Genomic DNA, 23,987 nt, shown 5'->3' on the forward strand with positions numbered 1-23,987 from the left:
GGGGAGGGAGTGTGCCGGGGAGACCTCCAGGTGAGTGGCTGCGGTCAGCTTAGGGGTCGGCCGCCTCTCTCGCTGTGTCCGAGTAGGCCTCTGGTAGGCCTCAGGTCGATCCCCGGTTAGGAGCCTCTGAATTAGGTCGGGATGCTTGGTGCTTGGTCCTGTAGTTTAGGGTTTCCTACTCCAGGTCTTTGATTCAACTTTTGTCGGGTTTTTGCCCTGATTTTAGCTAATTTCGAGCTTTTTGGCCTGGAGCTCGTTTCATGTGCGACCGTTCAGCGTGGCCGCTTAGCCCCGCCCCCCGGCTAAAACGTTTTATGTGTGAAGAGTGTGTCTTATTTTATTTTTTTTCATTTTGCAAAAGTCAATAGAAATTGACACTTTTATAAATTAACCTGGTTACACCCCCTTGGGTTTCCAGCAAACAACAGTTAATGTTACTTCCTGGTTTCGATAGCTCACTGCAGCTGACCTCAAGAGGCAGCAATTGTCCAGAGCACCTGCCTTACAAAGACTTCTCATTGAGCTACATTGGGAAGTCTGTGATGAGAAGGGGAGAGCTTGCAAAGGCAGCAGACAAAATAAGTGCAGGTTTCGCAAGCTCCCACTCCCCAATGAAAAAATACATAATTAATGCATGCACGGTTTCATTTGGGGTATATCTACTGAACAGTGCTTTTGATTTATTTTGTATTTAGGCAACGGAGTGTCCCTTTAACAATTTCCATTCTAAATTTCAGACTCCAACTCTGTAGTAATGTTTGTGCTTTATTTGTGCTGATGTCAACACTTGCCAACTCAGGTGACCCTGGCCTTTGACACAGTAATATAGCATTAAGTGACATTACATTTATTCTAGCCTTCAGGATTTATGATCGCCCCGTGAGAACGTCTGCCATAGATTCACTATGAACAAATATATATTAAGTTGTTTAAGCAACAAAAAAAATCACATGTCATTTTTGTAAAATGCTTTTATTGCAGTTGCAAAATATGGATGCATGCATTGGTCATGTTCATATAAAAATACAAATTGTTTGGAAAATAGGTTAGAATTGTTTTTATAACTTATTTTTCCATTTTACATAACAGCATGGTAAACATTACCAATAATATTATACAGTTGGTTTTTCAGAAAAATTTAAAAAACAAATCATTATCATTTTATGTTGCTATTTTATCTGTTTAACATTGTACCCACATTTTATGTTTCAAGCTTTAAGTTATTTTTTTCAAACAGTACTTGGTGTATCTTGACAAGACTTTGTGGTTTGTAGTTAATATATTCTGGCAACCTTCGGCCTTGCAGATGTTTTGGACTACACCTTCCATGATGCTTTGCCAGCATTATAGGTGTAAGAGCATTATGGGGGATGTAGTCCACAACATCTGGAGTGCCGAAGGTTGCCTATCCCTGTTCTAGTATATGATGTTTGGTGAGTCTGACATGAGGCTCTGACCCTCTAGTGGAGGGGAGCGATGGGGGTGAATGGCATCTCGTTCTGGACATTCGTAATCAGTTTTAATACGTTTTTGGCCAATCTGTCCCTTTTGAGGCCGATTTCCCCCTCCCCCCCCAATTCTGTTTATAAACACCCCTCTTATTTTCCTAATGTTAACTGTTAGATCTCCATTAATTAGTTTGACATTTGTATTACTGTTAAACGTTTATAAAACATTTAAGAATTAAGGCATCGACAAAACCTGAACATTTTGTTAACATCTTCTTTTTGGCACTAAACTGTCAGGATGCCTCTGTTTCAGGCAACTACGATATCTTTCAGCAAAATGTTTGTTTTGGATGTAGTGATGCATAACACATCAAATAAACAGCTGATAGGACACACTATCTGTATTTTAATGGTAATTAAAAGAGAATTGTAATTTTCTCTTTGTATTAATTTATAATAACACTTTCTTTGTAAATTGCATGAGGCTACCGTTTAACTTTTTTTTTTATTTTATTAAGTTGCTGTCTTCAAAGGAAACATAATTCGTCTATTACCATAGACCTTCTATTCAAAAAGGTTTATTCACTAAAGTTTGAATTGTGAATTCAAATAGAATTTTAAAATTATAGACCAAAATAGCAAACAATCGAAATTCTCCAAAACAACTACAGTATATTTAAAAATGTATTTAATAGTTTGTCCTAAACTTTGAATTCACTTTGAATTTTTGGCAAATGCACCCTTTTGTGATTAAATGTCATGACTGCTAGTGTGGTCCAGCACGCAGAACTATGTAACATCTACATAGACAGAAAGGAAAAAGACAGAACGGACACCAGTCCTTAGAATGGCCAGACTAATATGTTGAAAACAGAAAATGGTCAAGGGATAGCCGAGATCAAGGAAGCCAGAAATACACAATACCATTAAACAAGCCAAGTCAGGAATAGCCAAGGTCAATATACCGGGAAAAGCAATAATGGGAACAAAAAACGCACTGGGTAGCTTCAGAGATTTAAATATCCCTCTTTTGACTATGTTTGGTCAGAGGTTGACCTCTGACCCCAGAACGTGCGTGTCACACACACCTTCGTCTGGGGGCGGGGCTATAAATGGCCACGACCGCGTGGTCGGCGCCATTTTTCTTTATGGCAGATGGCCCAGAATATCCGGCGGAGCGGCTCCCAACTCGCCGCTGAGCAGGTAAGCTCAGTTAGTCGATGTGATCATGCCGGACGGGCCCAACCGCACCTTGCGGCGAGCCAGGGGTCGTGACAATAACTGAACGTTCCCTTCTCTACATTAACCTAATTTGATATTAATTGGTAAATGTGCATTATCTAGGACTTTTCGGATATCCTGCTGGTAAGTTGATTCACATATGTTCTTTCATAAAATAATGTGTGGTTGTAAATAAGTATTAATAGTTGCAAAACTATCGTTCAAGTGTTGTAGATGTAGATTTTACACCTTCTCTGATACACTTCTTGTCTAACAAACAGACGCTCAGCTACCATGTAAGGGACATTGAGCACTGTTCTTCCATTTTCCATTCATTCCAAAAGTAGCCAACTTACGTGAAAAAAAAAAAAGTATGCTACTAGTTTGGCCCTTTTGATGCATAAGCAACAATTTTAACTTGTAAACTGCAAAATGTAAAAAAACATTTTTTCCCCCCAAAAGTACATAGGATCTTCTATTGATGAGACACACCTTTAAAATAAGTGTTTTCTTTTCAATAGAAAAATAGATGTGATGTTATTTGTGGAAGTAGATTCTGTTTTATTTTAGACAAAACTTTAAAGCTAATAATGTTTTAAAAAAGAAGCATTCACTTGTAGTGTTGCAGCCCCCAATAATGTAGGACTATAAAGCACCCTTGACCCAGCCTTGCTGTTTGACAGTTTTTTTTTATCTGGTTGCAATTAAAATTGTCTTGATGGAATGTCTAAGAACCCTGCTTTTGCTCTTTGTAGGAGCCTGATGTAGGGACTGCTGAGTTGAACTTCAGCCCCTAGAGTATGACAAAGAATGTGTGATTGTCATAATTAAGGAGGCCTCTTCTGAGATTTAATAAGGGAACTTGCAACAGCTAATGCACCTCCTTGTACAAATCTCACAAAATAGTCCCCAGCCAGGGGCCCAACTGCATAAAGTCCCTTTTCCTGGATACATTCGTATGTAAATAGATCAATATCCAGAGGGTTCCTCTTGGAGTTGACTGGCTCATTGGTGGCTATAGCCAACATAGTGCCATTATTTGGAAGAAAGGAAAGGTTAGGGTTAGAACCGATGAGAATAAGGACCATCGAGATATTAAATGTTTTGCACTGACCAAGTTTGTCCTTAAAATTGCATTTCTTGTCACTATGGAAGCTTGTTACATAATGCTCCGGTAGGCTGATGTAACCGTGATAAGGACCACCTTTGAAAACTGACTGTTCTTTCATCATCTGATGTACTTTGTGGTACTCTGGATACATAACTTGAGGCAACTGGTTGAAAATGAGAGCTGGGTCATTAACACGCCTTCTGAAAGCATGAATGACAGGAATGTTGTAGTGATGAGCGAGCAAAACAGCATCAGCAGCAGTCAGTCCTGCCCCAATAATCAAAACGGGGTCTGAATGTGGATTTACTTGGTGTGTCTTCACTGCCTCCTCCAGGGCAGAAATTTGGTGTGACACAAATGGGAGGTCTTCTCCTTGGACCCCTAACCATGATGGACTGTCATAGGTACCTGTAGCAAGTATCACCTTCTCTGCATAGACACAAAAGTCCTGCTTGGTCCCAAACTCATTTTCAAAAAAACCATTCACTTGGAACATGCTTCTGTCCTCTTCACTGTCTTCTGCATATGGGACCTCCATCTGGAATATCTCTTTCTCACGACAGTTGACAGTACTTTTGTTAACTTTGACCACTGATGTGACCATTGTACCAGATACAAAATTTTCTTCAAGGCCCTTCTTTTTTACGTAATATCGGTAATAATTCAGAATGTCACCTGCAGTAGATCTATCGTTTCTGAGATTCCTACAAGTGAATTGAAAAAAACAAACTGGTTGTTAGGAGAATTAATGCTGTATTACATCTCCCTAGCTGATCTAGCTGATCATTATTAGCATTCCCTAAAACAAACTATGGTGTCACAATAACCGACCACCAGATATTTCAAAAGGACATTTCTAATTTCAAATTATTCCACCACAATAGTCACTATTTCTATGCAGCTTTTTCAGTTCCCACATTTATCACATGGAAAATTAAGATAGTTTGGAGTAAGGAACCAGTTTCAGTCCCAATTGAAAATTGAGTTTTAATTTTTCACATCTGTTCTTAAACATGTTTACATTATTATTGCATAGATGCTCTTAGCTTAATCTATACACCTACTGGAATTATACGGTCGTTCAGATGCTCACATCTCATACAATGTCACATGCGGCTGCTTTAAGTAGCATTTTGTCTTGTTGAAAGTTTCTGGTAGTTGTTACATGCAAATGCTAAACATTTTAAAAAGTCTTCTACTGCGGACTATAAATCTCTGCTTGACTTTAGTTTTTTTGTTTCGTTTTGAAATAATTTAAATATTGATGTCTTCTATTTTAAAATGGTATTTTCAATAGAATTACTACCACCTCAAAAATGTGAGCGATTTTTATTTTTTCCCCGGCTAAATTTCTTGAGAAACAGACTTCTCTGTCGGGTGACATATTCGTATGTCACCAGGAAGTACAACAAAGGTTTCTAAGTACCATTAGTTGAAAGTTGATAACTGAACTACATGAACCAGACAACTCTGCTCTAAGCAGGACAGAAGCTGTGCTGAGTAATCAATCCTACCCTACACAGTGTGTAGTTAAACAGTAATTTTGACAATTTTATAGCAAGTGAGTTATGTATTGTTCATACTCGTGACCATCACCAGTATCATTTCTAGAGTTAAACAGCAAGCAGCTTATGTGCACTTTGACAGTTGCAGTGTTGGGTTACACAGTTGAGAGTTCGGACTCCACAGTCCATAATTAGAAGCTCATAATTGGTCAAACTACCTACTAGCATGGGCAGAGCTCAAAGCCTATGGCGTAATATGTGCATGGAATTATATAAAAGAAAATTATTTTAAACCAATACTGGTCAATGACTATTATCTACATTCTACTTGTGTGCTGATTAAAGTAGCCAATCAGAATAGAGTATTTGATTGGTTGGGTGTTTGTGTGATTTTCCCTCTACTTAAAGCTCTCATTACAGACATTTTGGAGGATTCTTGTAGCAACAAAATGCACCACATAATCTATATGTATTCTTAAATGTGTCATAGAAAATTATTTTGAATGAAGACATTAAGGATCCTAACAGTGTGACGTGTATAATTCTAAAAAAGAGAGTGTGTGCTTAAAGTACTCACCTCCTTTTCATGCGTATCCATTCTTTGAAAGGCAAATCAGGGAGACCCATCCAGTCTCCACGGCTGAGTGTGATCATAGATCCCTCAATGGCCTAAAATAAAAACATATAATGTTAAGCTCAGAGCTGTGATACACATGGATATAACTCAACCCCGACTATTAAAGTAGAGGTAGTGCATCTCGCGACATTCTGTATTTAGGCAGTAATATTCAACCAGTCCACTTACATTCCAGGCACCTCCAGGCGGATCTCTCCCCAGCACCAGGTGAGCAATTGCTTTCTCTGGCTCCAGTTTCCAGGTAAGAACCGAATCCACATCGCCTAAAAAATCTGTCTCTGGCCGGAGCAGTGTGTCAAAGAGGAGAGAAGCTGGACTACTGGACCGGCCCTCCAAACCCTCTGACAGGTACTCCAGATCCTGCAGGAGACATACAGAAAGGGTTACTCATCATTCACAGCTACAATACCAGGCAACATTTTGTAATTTATGCTGTAATTAACTGTTTCTATTTGTCACTTTGTAACCAATACAATGTGTATGATATGCTAGAAAATCTCAATTTCATAATGCTGGCCAGGTCACATAGCAACAAAAAATCTAGTATTTTGAGTTGCTAACAACATACTGATAATTTCTAGCAAACAGCCGAATTTAAAATCTTTCAAAAAGTGACACTAAGTTCAACTAAACAAGGGAAATAACAATCAAGAGAGAGGGCTCATTGAGAAGACAAAATGTCCTTTGTGGAATTAATTCCTGAATGCAGAAACTATTAAAAAATGGCAAAATACTAAAGTAATGATTTTTTGATAAAAATGTGTAAAAATTTAAAGTTTTATGGTGTGTCTGGACCCGAAAGGGTTAAGCATAGTAACCCACAGCAAAAGGGAGTCTGAAAATAGATCCTAACATTCTGGGCAAACTCTTATAAAACATATTGAAATTAGGCCAGATGATCCAGTGTCACAAATGCCAAGAGCCATTCCAATCATTCACTGCAAGTACAGCAAAAGGTCACTTCTGTCACTTACTGAAAGCAGAACTAGTACTGGACATCAGTGCCAAGATGTGTGAAATAGCATCTTACTTTTGTTATATAAAAAGTATCCCACAGTCACATATCACTTTGCCCTAGAGGCACAGTACCGGGATCGTCCTTTTGTCTGACTAACTTTTTCCCTTCCCCATTACCATGCCAATTTTAATAAAGGAATACAGACGATATTATATATATATTTGTTCACTATGCAATTAAAGGGACACTGTTGGCACCAAAATAACTTTAGCTTAATGAACCAGTTTTGATGTAAAGATAATGCCCCTAAAGTCTCACTCCATAATTCAGTACCATTTTGGAGCTAAATCACTTTTGTTTCTGCCCATGCAGCCCTAGTTGTGACTGACACAGCCTGCAGTAAAACCAAAATGATTTAATTTTCAGTCATATGTTAACTTTAAAAGTTTTTTATCTCCAGTTCTGTAAATGTAACTTTAATTATATAGAAGAGGCTCCTGCAGGGTCTGGCAAGCTATTAACAGAGTAGGAGATACATTCTAAATTAAAAAGAGAATTTGCAATAAAAGAAGTATAAATATTAGATGACTCTTTACAGGAAGTGTTTAGAAAGGCTGTGTGAGTCTCATGCACGGAGGTGTGGCTAGTACTGTAAAACAATGTTATTTAACTCCCAAATGGCAGAGAATTGAGCATTGAGGCATGCAGGGTCATGATCTATACACAAACACTGCTTCACTAAGTTAAAGTTGTTTTGGTGAATATAGGGTCCCTTTAAGGTGTCTATTTTTCATAAAGAGATCCCACTATTTAGCTAAACCAGGGAAATAACGAAGGACAGAAGCCCCAATCTATGACTTGAGAGGTAAACTATAATACAACTGAAGTTTGCTACTTTACTGACAACATAGTCTAGAACAAGGGTTCCCAGCCCAGTCCTCAAGTACCCCCCTACTAGTCCAGGATTGAGGGATTACCCTGTTGTGTCTAAAGTGTTTTTTGTTTTTTTTCCAAAAACACCATAGACACAATTGAGTAGTCCTGTTAGGGTACTTGAGGACAGGGTTGGGGACCACTGGTCTAGAAGAATTCTTGACACATACTACCATTTTATCTATATATTTGTAAGCAATTTTGCTAGCACCATATACTAGTGGCATCATCACCAGGTCATCGTCATTTACATGACAAGTTCACTCTAAGAACCCCCTGGCTCTGGCTTTAGATAACTTTTACTTACAAGGGTTTATTCAATAAATAGTGAATTACAATCTTTTGAAAACCTTGAAAAAATTTGTAGATTTGTCACAACTTGGCTAATTTAGTCTGAATTTTGCTGTTTAGTTTTCAATTCACCACGATCAATTCAACACTGTTTATTCAATAATTTCAATTGTTTTCTCTACTACAAGAAAACAGGCCCATCTGAGGAATGTTGGACAATCATGAAATTATTACAGTGCGACAAACTGATTTATGGCAAACAGATATTGTGTTAAGTGAAAACCATTGATTTTATGCTGTATTTTGTTTTTTAGTGGATGTGTAAATTAGAGGCATTGTGCATCGCATGACTTTCAGTCATGCATGTTTAGGATTTATGTGAGATTATTATTCAGGCTACTATTTATGGTCTGAAAAGAAAATCTGGAACATTTTTATTACTAAACTTGACTTGTTAAGCATGGTCAGTCACTCATTAATGGTCAAGCTTTTCAGGGTTAGTCTTTATGATTAGAAGGTGCCAGATCACAACTTAATCATAATGGGTCATTCACTAAGTTTAATTTTTGGTATCTTTCAAACTTTGTGAAAAAATAAAAAGATTAAAGCAGTATTTTTTTTGCAGAAATCATTGAAATCACCTGATAGCAAATTGGAGCCAATCCAGATAAATATGAAATTAAATTAAAGCTCAGAGTTGGATTGAGACTCCGCAGTGCCCTAAGTGGGTTAGACTCTCACTTCACTCATAGCATAGGGATAAATAAACAGGACTTAGCTTGGTCAAGTATTTTCTTAGCCACTGGGCCCCTGTCAAACCTCTCCTTCCTACGTGACACCTTTAATTGCCCTATGATTAATCCAGGTATGACATCTCAAAATGATCAAATAAGTTGGCCCATTGACTGCATTATATAAATATATACATCTAAAGAGATCGTTGTAAGTTTAACTGTATAGTCACCAACTACAAACAGCTGAGTTCAGCTATGAATATCTCACAATGTCTTAAAGAGTTACTCCGATTGCAGGCAGTTCCCATAAATTTATCATGGGGACGTGAGCATCGACAGAAACCTGGAAGAGGCTGAAAAATTGAATTCACTCATTGCGCTCCCATTCATTAACAAAGGAAAAGTGCTATGTTCTATCTATTGCAGTTGCACATACAAGCTAAAACCCAATGCACCCTTCCTGCTTCACACCATTTAAAGGATCACCATCTCAATTGGCCTGGGTGCAGTGGTCCTGTCAATTTAACCATTCCAGGTAAATCATTGCTGTTTTTTAGAAATGGCAATGTTTACCTTGAAGGGTTAAACAGACCTCTAGTGCCTGTTACTTTGAAATAATTAATTCAATCCTATACTGTGGGGATGAGAGGTAAGCAATGCAGAGGGAGCCTTGGCGCTGGAAAAAGGAAAATAAAACGTGTTCTTTCATTATTTTTAGGGCACACATAGAGTGAGATCGACTTACATAACCAGGGACAGGGATACTATAGTGACAGGAATACCGGGTTGTTTTTCTAAAGCTTTAATGTTCGTTTAATATAAAATTAAGCTAGGGAGTGGATTGTAACGAGACAGTGTGGATTCCCCCAGGTCAAATGTAGCCAGCCCTTCCCTGAATTGACACCTAAACGTATAAAGCTTTTTTTGGGGCGTGTAAATACTATATTATTTCCTGCTTCAAACACTCCGAGATCACAAACTCTACCATGGAATCTGAGTCTGAGACGCAATATCTGCTCTATATCTTGTAGAAAATGGAAGCTGAAGTCAAGCATTTATTATTTTGCACCTGCTGCTGTGCAACAACCATCTTGCTTACAAAAGCCAGAGAGGCTCTCCGGGTGAAGGGATGTTCCTTTAATAATTGCTGGGTATTGTAGTCTATTTATGTGCTGTTACTGCCAATCCTTCTATGTGCTCTTAAAAATCCTTGTGTTATATAATCTTGGCTCTGTGACTCGCAGGTGTTTTTATTATAAACTGTAAATGATAAAGAGCCAATAAAGTCACAGATAATCCTTAAGAGACATTCCAAGAGCTACATAAAACCAGATGTAAGTAATAACTGAGTTGCTGTTGCTGTGGTCTACCCAACTACCTTCTGTAGTTAAAAGGAACACTATAGTCACCTATATTACTTTAGCTAGATAAAGCAGTTTTAGTGTATAGATCATTCCCCTGCAATTTCACTGCTCAATTCACTGTCATTTAGGAGTTAAATCACTTTGTTTCTGTTTATGCAGCCCTAGCCACACCTCCCCTGGCTATGATTGACAGAGCCTGCATGAAAAAAACTAACTGGTTTCACTTTCAAACAGATGTAATTTACCTTAAATAATTGTATCTCAATCTCTAAACTCAACTTTAATCACATAAATGAGGCTCTTGCAGGGTCTAGCAAGCTATTATCATAGCAGGGGATAAGACAATCTTAATTAAACAGAACTTTTAATAAAGAAAGCCTAAATAGGGCTCTCTTTACAGGAAGTGTTTATGGAAGGCTGTGCAAGTCACATGCAGGGAGGTGTGACTAGGGTTCATAAACAAAGGGATTTAACTCCTAAATGGCAGAGGATTGAGCAGTGAGGCTGCAGGGGCATGTTCTATATATCAAAACTGCTTCATTAAGCTAAAGTTGTTCAGGTGACTATAGTGTCCCTTTAACCCCTTAAGGACCAAACTTCTGGAATAAAAGGGAATCATGACGTGTCACACACGTCATGTGTCCTTAAGGGGTTAAAGAGAAACTCTAAACACCAGTAGTGGTTCTGGGACTACTGCTTGTAGTCTCAGCAGTGTTAGCATTGCCTTTTCTGAGAAAAGGCAGTGTTTACATTGCCTCTTATCACCACGTCTTGTGGTAGTCACTCAGATAGCTGATAGAGTGGCTTCCTGGTTGGGAGAGGGTGTGGTCTGGGTGGTCTTTAGGTGAGAAACAAACAAAAAGGTAAAAATAAGGCAAAAATGTGAAAAAAAATCTTGTATTCAGCTATAGCCACAGCTTCGCTATTTTATTCTAAATATTGTCATTTAGGTCTCAGCTTGCACAATTCACATTTTAGTGAATAGACCACATAGAATCCTTTTTGAACAGGCAGGCTACTTACAGAGGTGTTAAAAAATGCTTTTCAGAAATAATTTCTTTTTCACAGATTGCACAAAAAAGTAATTGAGTTAAAAAAACAAAAATGCGTCTCCTGACACTGTGGAATGCTGTTTAATACTTCTGGCAAAGATCAAAAGTTGACATTCTTGATATTTTACAGTGTGAAGCAGCTTAACAGTCCATTTTCTGTGTTTCCGTATTTCATATTTAAAAGAACACTCCAACATTAAAATTAAATGTATTTTTTTCTCTTACTTTTATAAAGTAAGACAAAGGGCACAGACGTTAGCCCCTTAAGCACTTCAATTGTAGCTAACATGCTTTAGGGGATGATGTGTTCCTTTAAAACATTTTTTTAAAAGACTGTGCATGTATTAGTTCCAATAAACATGAGGAACTGCACCTAATCCCATGAATCTGAGCCAGGGTGCAACCAAACCAGGACCAAGCACCAGGTTCCACTGGCAATAGCATGACATACAAAAAATGGTTCAGGCACTCCAAGATCCAGAAATGGCAATTTTATTGAAGTCCAAAGTAATTTATCTAACGGTTAGTTACTATGTTGACTAATTATCTATTACATTTAATTTCATTAATTATCTCTTATTTTAACATTTTACGATATTCTATTGAACTGAGATTTCTGTTACAGCTGTCACTGCCTTATTAATGTCACATAATTTGCTGTGATATATGTATTTGATAGCTGGACAAAGACCGCAAGGTCCAAACGTTGTGTTACTTTGGGCTGCAATAAATTGCCATTTCTGGATCTTGGTGTGCCTAAACCATTTTTTTGTATTTTTTATGTGCATGTACTAGTGTGATTTGCCGTTAGCTATGCATTAATCAAAGTCTGCATTTGTGAATGATTCAGGATATTCTATGATGGGTGCATCCAGGAGGGTGGCTAGGTTCTTGAAACACCTTGAGCCCAATAGAAAACTTGATGACCCCTACACTAATAGACAGCGGAGGATACGTCCGGAAGCGTCCCCTCCTCTCCACTCATGGTGTGCTGCTGGTACTCTATACGGTCACCAATAAAGCATACCGGGAACAAGCACATGATGCACATCCAGATATTAAATACAATTCTGCCATGCTACCTAATGGTGGGGCGTGCAGCAAAGTTCTGTTCCTCGGTACTCCTTATGTTCACCAGAATGGTCACCAATCCCTTCCGCAGAGCATTATAATAATTTTTGTTTTATATAATAGACAGCTGATGTCTACTGTAAAATATAAAAAAATAATATCCTCCAGCCCACTTAACCAAATGTAAAGATCTGGGCTAACGCTCCCCATATCTGCGACTTCAGCCTCCCTAGCAATGCCTGTAGGTGCATATAAAGAATCCATGGATTTAGACAAACCTGCAGGGTAATAGCAGTTCCCGGGGATTCCACCAGCTTCCTTTGCAGTATGGGGTTTGGATGTTCAGCTCCTTCCCTTATATATGGGGTGTAACCAGACAACAGATAAGAGAGACAGATTCCTGATGGACCATTACCTAATACAAAAAAACTTATTGTGAGTTCCAAAACCAAAAAAGAAGTACAGATTTTATAAATACTCCATTTAAAACAATCTTGTTTACTGGGGCACCTCTATTGTCCAATAGTTTCATATGTATATATTTATGAAAGAGTGCACTCTGGAGACTGTAGTAGTAAAGTAGAAATGCTTTTATTTAGCTCAAATAAACATCAACGTTTCAGTCCTCCTAGACTTTTCTCAAGACCAGTCCAGGAGGACTGAAACGGTGATGTTTATTTGAGCTAAATAAAAGCATTTCTACTTTACTACTACAGTCTCCAGAGTGCACTCATCTTCTTTCCTATACAATGGCTGGAGTTGGCACCGGAGCATCATTAAAGACCGGGAACTAGAGTGCTGGGATTGTGGAAATATATATAATTTTGCGTTACACGGATTGTCCAATTTTTTAGATGTTTTGGTTTGTCTGGTTCGGTTGCCGAAACAGTTTTCTAGCACGGATATTCTTTCATGCTGAGCCAAGCTGACTTTCAGCTGAAATTTGGGTGTCCTGAAATTTATTTAAACTTTTTTTTTTTTCTGGAAAAATTATATTGCCAAGCCAAATGTTTTTGCAGTGCACAGGTCTACTCAATTATTTCACTACTTCCACTGGAGGAGCACTCAGGGTGCTATTGAGGTTATGGTGTTTGGTTTATATATATATATATATATATATATATATATATATATATATATATATAAATAACATTGCTGGCTGAACTATGCTCTATTAGCTCTATGAACTCACCATAGGCAAGGCTTCAAACACTGACGTAATAAGGATTTCATAACAGAACTGTGGGACGTTATAACATGTTCTTGTATGTTCACAAACACAATTTCTTGTAGCAAATGGAGAATGGTGGATTTCGTAACAGAATTTCCGAGAATTATTTTAATATGTTCATAAAACACTCTTTCTTGTACTGAAAGACATATCTAGGTCAAAATGGAAGGGATGCAGTGAAGATCGCTCTATCCACCTCCATAATAGAGTGATTCACTTACAAAGCTAGTCCCTCCATGACATTCTCTCAGCACATAAGACACTTCAGCCTGTCCCTAAACTAGATGTGTATATCCTCGAGCTCAGAATTCTCCTCAAGATCATTCATCAAACAAGAATTTCATGGTAAGCTTATTTGAGCAGGGGCCTCACCACCGTCTAATCCTGTACATCCAGCTTGTCTTGTTGCAACTATTTGTTTCTTAGTCCACCTCCAGCTAATCTACAAATCTCCAACATATTCAACAGGGCTGTAAATAACAGCATTCCTGCTTGAACACATATGTCTTAATGGTAGACATCTGTTCTAAAGTATGGGATGCATGACGTTCTGGCCTGAGACACATTTGAAGAACCTTTCTCTACAACTGTAATTTATGCTATATTCAAAGTCTTACCGCCAATCAGCTCCTAGTAAATTGGTATCAGTCATTGACTGGCATCTATCAATACTACCTCTTCCTCTTTATTAAAGGTCTAATTACATTAACAAAGTACTCAATCAATCTCTAAACATGTCTCCTTTGTCACTAGGCTCAGAAAATCTGCTTCCTGGTGAAATAAGGATTTAGTAAGGGATTTTCTGTCAATGTTGTTCCCTAAAAATTGTGCTTTGCTATAGGAAAATTACTCTTGCTTGCTGTTTGAGTTCAGTTAATGCCAAATGGCAGTAATTCATCGGACATAAAAGTTTACCTATAACAACCACTGGGATAGGTGTTTGTTTGCTCGTGATGTGTAGTTTTAATCCCGCAGGCATCTTGGCACTGGGCAGGTCCAATGGTCTGTAATAACAATAGAAAATAGGCATTTGGTTATTGATTAAACTTTGTTTATCTTCATAATACCACTAAATCCATCTGTATTGTTTATTATATGCGGTGATCTCACTGGAACAATTGTGTAGACTTGAGCTACGCACATAGTCTCTTATCTTGAATGCACGTGAACTTATGTACTCAGCATGATACTGGAGGTAACTAGACAGTGGTCTCTGGGGTTAAGATGTTGTACAATGTTCTAGGAAGCTAGATCAGTCAATATATAAGATAGTTGGGCACAATCGAAAGCACAGCTGTGGCAGATGGAACCATGTTCAACACCTAATTCATGCTTTAGATTATCAGTTTTCACTACTTTGGCTGTAAGCAAATATAACAATAATATATTGGGATAAATCCCTCCAGTACCTTAAGATGTGCCTTGGCCTGTCTATATAATTAATGGATTCAACTTGGCTGGCTGGGATGTGCATCTGGAAGGGAGTGAACGAATTCCATGCCTTCTGTGGGTGCAATCTTATATTTCACTGTCATTCAAACGTTTCTATTATTCAGTGTCTCAACCTGCCATGCTGCTTACAATGCGCCTCTATTCAAATGCCATGCCCTCTACTTACACAAATGGTGCTGCCGGCATTATGCCAATGTCATGCCAGCTATTGTGATTACATAATTGGATAATCATAGTACATGTCTAAGCTAGAGTTAATTTGTTCGGGAAGAGGAGTTTAAAAAAAACAAAAAACATGCCCGTCTGTTTCTAGGAAGCCTAAAAAAATATATTTTGAAACATATATTTTCTTAACAGTATGATTGGTTTACTCTTAATAATCCATGTGAGTGCTCTTGTATATTTGAAATAACACTGTCGGGATTATTTACCAAATTCATTTAAAACTTAGGGACAAAGTAGCAAATTGGAAAAAAGAAATCTCTAAATCAGTCAGCTTCCAGTTGAGTTACTTCAGTTCCAAAATTTTGATTATGCTAGTTTTATCCATAATTCAAATTTTAATAATGATAGGATGAGAATATTTTCTTATCTTTCTTTACTACTCAATCAATAGCAGCAGAAGTGAAGAAAAAACAAAAAACATTAACCAATCATAAAACTGTAGAGAGGCAACACATACCCTTGCCCGTAAAAGCACCTGGTTTTAGATCATCTTGTGCCATTACAAAGAGAACCAGACCATACATCTCAGACCGATTCCACCCAAAAGGGCAGAACAGATTCAAAATACAGGCCGGCTCTCTCTGCACGAGAGACACAGCAACCCCAGACGATCGTTTCAGCCTTGTTAGGCATCATCAGTGAGGCATAGCTGATATCTCTCTAGGCACCGTGAGCAAGGGGTCCACGTCTGGATTACCCTTTAAGCTTAAGGAGAGCAAAAAACAAGTCGCAAGAGAGTGCTGAGGACGGACAACAGCCTGCCCTTCGGTGGATCCCCGCTCAGTTCTCAAGCTGGTTTTAGCTCATCTTGTGCCATTACAAAGAGAACCAGACCATGCATCTCAGACCGATAAAATATAGAAATATATTACAGTACATTAACCCGTAAGTATATATCAACACAAGATATACGGTTTATATAACTACATACCCACACAACATATCAAATATTCTAAAGTATGACATAACGGTCAACACATCAATGGTAGTTACCAACCAATATAGACAAACTTACCGACATCAGAGATGGATAAGGAAAGAAATCATTAAGACTGTAGGTACAATAAAGCTAGTATATTTTAAAATTTTAACACGTGACAGGAGGTTTCATGTTTGCGGTTTTAATGCTCCGATAAGAGACAGAAAAAGGCATGAGAAGGATGGAAATAAAAAAACAAAAAATGTTGTCATGCGACCAGACAGCCGATCGCATAATATTTGCGAGTGATGTTTCCGACAATAAAGTTTGTTAAGGCAAGACAACGCAAATGAGATGTGCTCCAAACAAAGAATCAACTTCCGCTAGAGACACACTCCAGTGAACCCACCACCCAGGCCTGAAGGCAGAAGGGGATCTGATCTATTCATGAAATGCATTGTATTTCTTTCTTGATTGACTTATCTTGGCCGGTCTTGCTCCTCTGACTTTGTGTCACGCTTTGCCCAGGCATTTATCCAGAATGCATCTCCTGTATATTATATATGTGTGTGTTTGTTCTGTATTCTGAGTTATGCTGACCTTTTGCACACATTTTTTCTTAGTTATGATTCTAGTTAAGGTCACATTTTTTCTCGGCTTTCTCACACCTTTTTAAACCTGATTGCAAAGTATTAAACTTAAAAAAAAAAAAATACATAACTAAATAAAGCATAACTTCAAAGATTGGATATCCTTTTATGTTGCACTTTTCCGTGATTGCTGTAAAACTGAAGTTCGTCTTTGATTCTTGCACTGCTATACAATGCAAGAGAGGACTGCAAGAATACTTTACAATGAGAGAGGAGACTACAAATAAAATTTACAAAACATTATAGAAAACAAAAATGTAAATCGGTACACCAATATATTCACCTAACAAATACATTCACATTTAGATCTATTGATCTAACCCTAAGAACACACAGGTATTATATGCTTTTTTATATTTTCTGTGTATATTATCTTCCCTTTACTATTTTAGCATTATTACTCATTTTATTGATTTTACTAAAGTACAAAAAAAATAAATGGATGTACCAGGTAGCAAATTTGTTAACAGGACACTGTCTGTTTTGAAAGTGCCCATCTTTGGCTAGTTACAGTTTGTGTGGCAACATGGCAGACTGTACTGTAGTGATGGTGAACCTTAGCGCAGGTGGATCTTTGTGGGTTTCATTTCCCACAATGGTGCACGGGAGGGTCCAACATGTGACAAAGATTGCTAAAATGGAGAAATGCGTCCCAGGATGAACCTGCACAGTCTCTCAATCAAAAAAACGCAAGGAAAGCAAATACCCGCCCCTGTTTGACATAATTTCACCCAGACTAATCACTCCACCAAAACCCGGGAGATTAAAGTACTTAAACCTTAAAGGTTCTCATGAACGGAAAAAAATTGTGATGAAAATGATAACATAGTTTTCTGACGCATTACCAAAACCCTATATGATGTAGATGTAGTAATGAAATAGATGGATTGGGTGCAGAAAACTTTGAAAAGTTGCCATAAGACATTTGTGTGTCCTTCTATAGCATTTTGGAGCTCATCGTGAGGAGAGTATTGAATTTATGAGAGTATTATATTGTTTTTATTGCGGGTATAGTATTTGTAATAAGTGTTAATCATTCTCTTTTCACCCGACCTTTTACTTAATTTAATCAAAATAATTAATGTTTGACATGGATGACTAAAAGTTATTACAAGCATGCTGTCTAAAGTTCATTGCTACAGTATGCCAATGTTTTGATTACATTCCCTTTTCAAGTACATTCGCGAAGGACTTCTATTCTGTAACTTTCCTTTATTTACTTAATTTATAACTATAATCCTGTAAAATCCCTTGAAAACATAACTTGCAAAAAATGTATCTTTCCAAAGTGATTCTGTAGACACATTCCCTAAAATTGTATAAAGATTGTGTTTATTATCTATTATGTATATACTCAGAATTTCTGTCTCTAGTTACAGTCCTGATATGCTACGTGTGCCTCATGTACTTCATCATATTTCTATAGAACAAGTAACTATGTACGGAGTCTCTATTCAATCCACTTTGGAATTACTACTAGATTCTTTCATAACATAATCTGAATTTTTACTACAGCATTCCTAGTGTATAACAGCGAGCAGACCCACATCTGTATCTCACTAAGTTATATTTCTCTTGAGTTATTTTTTTCCCCTCAGAGTCACATTCTAGAAAACTCCAGAATTAGACTCACATACAGAACGTTTCACATATTACCCAGAGTTCTGTATGTAGTTCCTTGCAGTTGCTAAGCAGCAAGCAGAAACACGCTCTCTAATGTATACATTTTTACAATATTCCAGTAAGATGATATGTTTACTTTCTGGAAACCACAAAACATTTGAATAGTATACAGTAACTTGGAAGGATCTTGAGCTGTGTATCTGTTAGTGTTCTAGAAGGCTCTAGCACTAGCTATGCTATGCATTTTCTTCCCATAGACATTAGCAAAAACATTATAGAATTTACTTATATGTATGTAATTTCTAAATCCAAAACATGAATACGCTTATTTTATGCATACAGATATTAGTTGCTAGAACATTTCAGAATTTACAAGCATGACATACAGAACATTATACATTGTACGCAAAGCGCTTTCCTGAGAAATGTTCTGTTTTAGCCGTCTACTTAAGAACTCAAGAACAAACGCAGATTCTCTTCATAGAATTTCCCAACATTCTAGTAATAAACTATTATACATTCTGGGATTCTTTGATAAAAAGCTGTAACAGAGAATTTATTAAAGTACAGTGACTCAGCACATTCTAATTTATTACATCGGTTTAACCATCTTTTCTAGAATTTTCCACTGTTATGTAGTCATAGAGGCTTCCAATTAATATTTAAAAATAATTCCTGGTTTTATATGTAATCTATCAACCCATTTTAAAGTAAATTTGCAATTTGTGCTCAATCTCTTACTGACACATAAAGTGGAATTATACCTGGATTTTTGCACAACCCAAAAGGTGACTGAACATTTAACTGAAAAATCTCAGTAGTTTTATTATTTTTTATTTAGTAATTTACATGAATCCCTGAAGTGCTGTGCCAGTTGCATGAGTCTGTGGGCACTTCTGAAGGAATGACCTGGCACACATGCCCTTAGGACATCACTGTGTAGATGTCTTAGTACTAATGAGCGTGCTTGGGTGTTATTGGGCAATGATGTGGGGCAATGATGTGGGGCAGTGAAGGTGCAAATCTGCAGTTTTTGCCAGCACAGGGAGTGTCTGCTATTGTGTTGCATATTGTTTTTATTAAAAGTAATATTGTGCATGACTCATAAAATTTGTAGTTGTTGAGCAATTTCTTTCATTTAAATTATTTTTTTTTTAAATCATGAAGTTAATGAAATCTGTACTAACTTGCCAAGTAGATTAAAGGGACATTATAGGACCCAGGCCACTTCAGCTTTTTGAAGTGGCCTGGGTACAGTGCCCCTATTGCCCTTAGTCCTGCAATGTAAAACAGGGCAATGTTAGAGAAACTGCAATGTTTACATTTCAGCACTAAGACAGCCTCTAGTAGACTTTTGGTCTCCTAACTGACACTGGACATCCTAACTCTCTGCATGAGGACATCCAGCGTTCCGACGTTGGATAATGTCAGAGGAGGTGGAGTAAATAAAGGGTTTTTAATTGAAGCAAACACCAGTAAAGTTATCGAAGATAAATGTCATCTTCCTGCCCATAACAGAGACAGCCATCAGGATCTATCGCTGAGGTGTGCAGACTGAAAGTTATACATAACCCAATAATGCAGGATTTTTACTGGCACAAGCTCAGCAGTCCTATCTCTATATCTGTGAGTGTGAGTTCATCTGAGGAACACCTGAGCGCTCTTATAGGACTACAACACCCATGATGCTTTGACTGACCACAGGCTAGAATTCTACCTATTGGCCATCCCCGGTTTCAGGGTATCTGAGAATCTGCAGTTTTCTTGTTAAGAAGAAGCTGCCAAAGTTATCAGTAACACACACAGTTTAACAGAATACTCCTTCGCCTGCTGTATTTAGCTTGGCACATACAGTGTTCTTAGTAATGGTTATCTTACACACAGGGGCATGCAACCACACCTGGTCACATGACCACTTGGCGGCACGTTTTTCTGGTCATGAAGCAAAATAGTAAATACTGGCTGGCTACGTGACTTTGCATGTGTGTGCTTAGCAGATAACATCTAGGTGTATAGAGCAACTTGCAAATGCATCGTGTATGTATATGTGTGTAATAGATGTACATTTCTTTAATATATAGTACTTGCAGTATACACTGTGTTCCTAAAGTTTTTGCATGCTCCCAAACTGGAACCGTTTGGATCCTAGAAGGTTTGGAGGTATTGTTAGGTATATATGTGTGTTACAATAAATCTATCCATGCAGAGTACAGTATATTGTGCATACAGAAATATTACTTCCGCACACTTTTTGTCTCTTCTCTGGTTTAATCAATTAACTATGCAATGTCATTGCCAAAGTCAGCACGACAAGTGCATATTCTTTCCTACTCTACACCGACACTGTGTGGAATGTGTATATAACGTTAGGAAAAGTATGAAATAGAACAAAATGGTAATATCGGTTTCATTAACCAAAACTCTTTCAGATACATACAAAACAGAATAGTTCTACCAATTATATTGTAATACTTGTATTTTTAGATCTTTAACTTTTGCCTGAAGAACATCAAAAAGGTAGTATCTTACCCTCCCTTCCCTCCCCTTTTTGTTTCTGTATCCTTTTCCCATTTTCTGAAAATAAATAAAAATATCAAATAGGAAAAGAAAATGGTAGTCTGATTACCATAACCACTACTGTAGTAGTTATGGTGCTTAGAATCTTTTGGCACCATCCTACACTAAACAGTATAACCATTTTTATTTTTTTTTACAGTTTGACACTCCAGTAACTGCAGTACTTCTAATTTTCAGGATATTATTAAAGTGGACGTTTGCATTTCATTTTAGCAGTATCAATTGTGTCTATAATTGGACCTGAATCATTTGCTGAGAGTGTCAGTTATCTCAATCATTGGCTGCCGATGATTGGCTGCCGAAGTAGAAAGCTACTACAATGGTATATAGTGGTTATGGTGCTTAATATTCATTTACAGTGCTGTCATTTATATTTTGTTTTGGCTACAACATGCAAAAACTAATATTTTCAAATGTTTATCTAAATCCAATTTATGCAACAAATAATTAATATATATATTTTTTAAATCAAACAATATAATGAAAAAATAATAAAATAAATATCCTTATTTATTTATTTATTTAAACTTCTTTTAAGATCATTGCTTCAGACTATGCCTGTCTAAGCATCATGGGAAACATGTCTACAACAGGACCCAAGAGTTGGCAAACTCTGGCCAATGTCCCTGACCCCGCACTACTAACCAATAGCCTTCTAGCTGCTGTTGAACTACAATATCCACATTGCTTTCCTATCTCAGAATATCATGCATATCGAAATTCAAGCACCAAATGTAAAGTTACAGGTTAGCAATACCAAACATTGAGTAACAGCAAATCCCACATAATAGGAGTATGCTATATTGTATCATTCTGTATATCCTTTTTTAATTCTGTCTGACTATGTCACATGCTTGTCAGCCTCTACATACAATAAGTAGAGTGCAGCTCTAACAAAGAATAATGATAAAATCATTAATTTACTAAATAAGAAATTGCAAATTTTTAGGTCAAAACAGACGTAACAAAATCAACTTTGTATATTTTTCATATTAGCTAATTTGGCCTATTTTGTGAAAAACACACCATATATATATAATTAATTCAATTCAAACAGTGCCACTGGCATTATCGCCTTGTGAAATATATATATATATATATATATATATATATATATATTTCACGTCTTGTTTTATCTCATATCTGTCTTGTCTAACATTCTACTACGCTACTCTTTCTGTTGGAGCTATAGATGCAAATTAATTGCCTGTTCAAACTGTCGTCATCTCAATGTGATCCTCATAGAATATCCTCCTTATTTAGTATTAGACAGGCTCTGTAAAGCCGGTTTATCGGTCACTATGAGATTCTAAGCTGTAAATATCAGATTGTGATGATGGCATGGATTGTCATTGGTATTTAATAGGTTAACAAGCTTGTTGTGATTTTTTTTTAATGCAGTGTGTGCCAGTTTCTTACCTATGGAAGCACCCCAGCTGATAGTCCCAGGCAGGTCTATTACACTGACAATCGCTGCAAGTTTTACTCATGTACAGCATGCTGTCTGCACTGTTTAAATATAACTGGGAAGAAGAAATTATCATGCGTGGGGTGGAGCTTGGAATTGTGGGAAGAGTTTGCAAATTTCCTTTGATAAGCATGAGTCAGCATGGCTCAAGTTTCCGAGCTTATGAATGGACTGAGTTAAGGTGACATAACCAGTATTACATATAGAGTATGCCAAGTGGGATGGGGACAACGTGAGGAGAGGGGAGGGCAAGGGGGGGTTCTAAAAAAGGAGGTAGTGAAAAAGGGAAGGGCATAAGAACATGCTAACAATAAAGATGAGTGAGTGGAGTAACCAGAGAAACAAATGAGGAAATTAACTGGAAAAAAACAGAACCGTGGATGAAGTGGAACATGATCTGCTTAAGAGCAAGGTTCTCTGTAAGGGGAGCTTAACGTTACACTATAATCACCAGTACTGTTACATGGCTGTGTAATACAAAAGCAAATACAAACATACACGATCAAGCCCTGTGCTCAAACTCCCACAACTCCTGGCTGGCAGCAGTGACTATAGTACACATCAGCCCCAATACATAGGAACAAAAAAGAAAAAAGTGACTTTCCTATTAAGAGTTAATAAGTGTGTAGGGGTTTAGAAAATTAACCCACTCTGTTACATTAGAGATTGTACCTTTCAGTATAAAGCAGCAAGGTGAATTAATAATAATATATACAAATATGTGATTTTTATAGCACTTTACAAGTATACAAATATAAAGAGATACAAGTTAGGAGTTTCTGAAGGTCAGATGAGCGGACTGAATGCCTGATGGAAGAGGTGGCTCTTTAGCTTTTTTTAAAAAGTCTGTATGGACGGTGCCTCTCTGATTGCACACAGTAAAGAGTTCCAGAAGGTAGGGGAAGCATGGCCAGCATGCCCTGGAACCTGAATGCCCTGGAACCTGAGTCTGTCTTTATTCTTGGCACTGAGAGGAAGGATTTGTTGGCTGACCGAAGTGACCGTTCCGTGATGGACAGTAAGGTGTCAGGAGCTCTTTCAGGTACTGTGAGCCTTGATTGTTTAAGGCTTTGAAGGTTAGCAGGCCAATTTTAAAATATATTTGACATTTAATTGGAAGTCAATGCAGGGAGTCAGGGCCCCCATCAGGGGGTGACAACCATGATGGCCCTGGGGGGGCCCAGACTGCTCTGGCAGTCCCGGGCCCCACTTTCTTTCTCTGCACACATAGATAGTGAATATAGCTATCTATGTGTGCAGCCGCGGGCCCCCGGCTCCCTGTTACCCCAGAGGGACAGCTTCTCCTCTTCTCTTCTCTCTTCTAATAACTCTTGCGAGACCCGCGGAGCATTGCCATGGCAACCGGGTCTCACAAGAGTTATTAGAAGAGAGAAGAGAAGAGTAGAGGCAGTGTGCTGCCTGGGCTCCCTCTGTGGTAACAGGGAGCCGGGCCCCCCCCCCACCGGACCACCAGGGATGGAATCTCCCCCCTCCCTGGATACAGGTAAGCAGGGAGG

At 37.8% G+C, this 23,987-nt stretch overlaps 2 protein-coding genes across 2 annotated transcripts in view; both read right to left on the bottom strand.

Annotated features, from left to right (window-relative positions):
- The window catches only part of LOC134578629 (inactive hydroxysteroid dehydrogenase-like protein 1), a 1,053,979-nt gene that overhangs the window by 389,172 nt on the left and 640,820 nt on the right, over positions 1-23,987 (bottom strand). The window lies entirely within an intron of this gene.
- Positions 1,080-22,500, bottom strand: OSGIN1 (oxidative stress induced growth inhibitor 1). The gene is made up of 6 exons (XM_063437352.1): positions 22,422-22,500; positions 14,472-14,560; positions 12,604-12,740; positions 6,091-6,282; positions 5,863-5,954; positions 1,080-4,484 (listed from the first exon to the last, which is right to left on the bottom strand). Exons 1-6 carry the CDS (start codon positions 22,490-22,492, stop codon positions 3,497-3,499), a joined length of 1,569 nt encoding a protein of 522 aa, XP_063293422.1. The 5' UTR covers positions 22,493-22,500; the 3' UTR covers positions 1,080-3,496.

Source organism: Pelobates fuscus, chromosome 12 (genome assembly GCF_036172605.1).
Source record: "Pelobates fuscus isolate aPelFus1 chromosome 12, aPelFus1.pri, whole genome shotgun sequence".
NCBI lineage: Eukaryota > Metazoa > Chordata > Amphibia > Anura > Pelobatidae > Pelobates > Pelobates fuscus.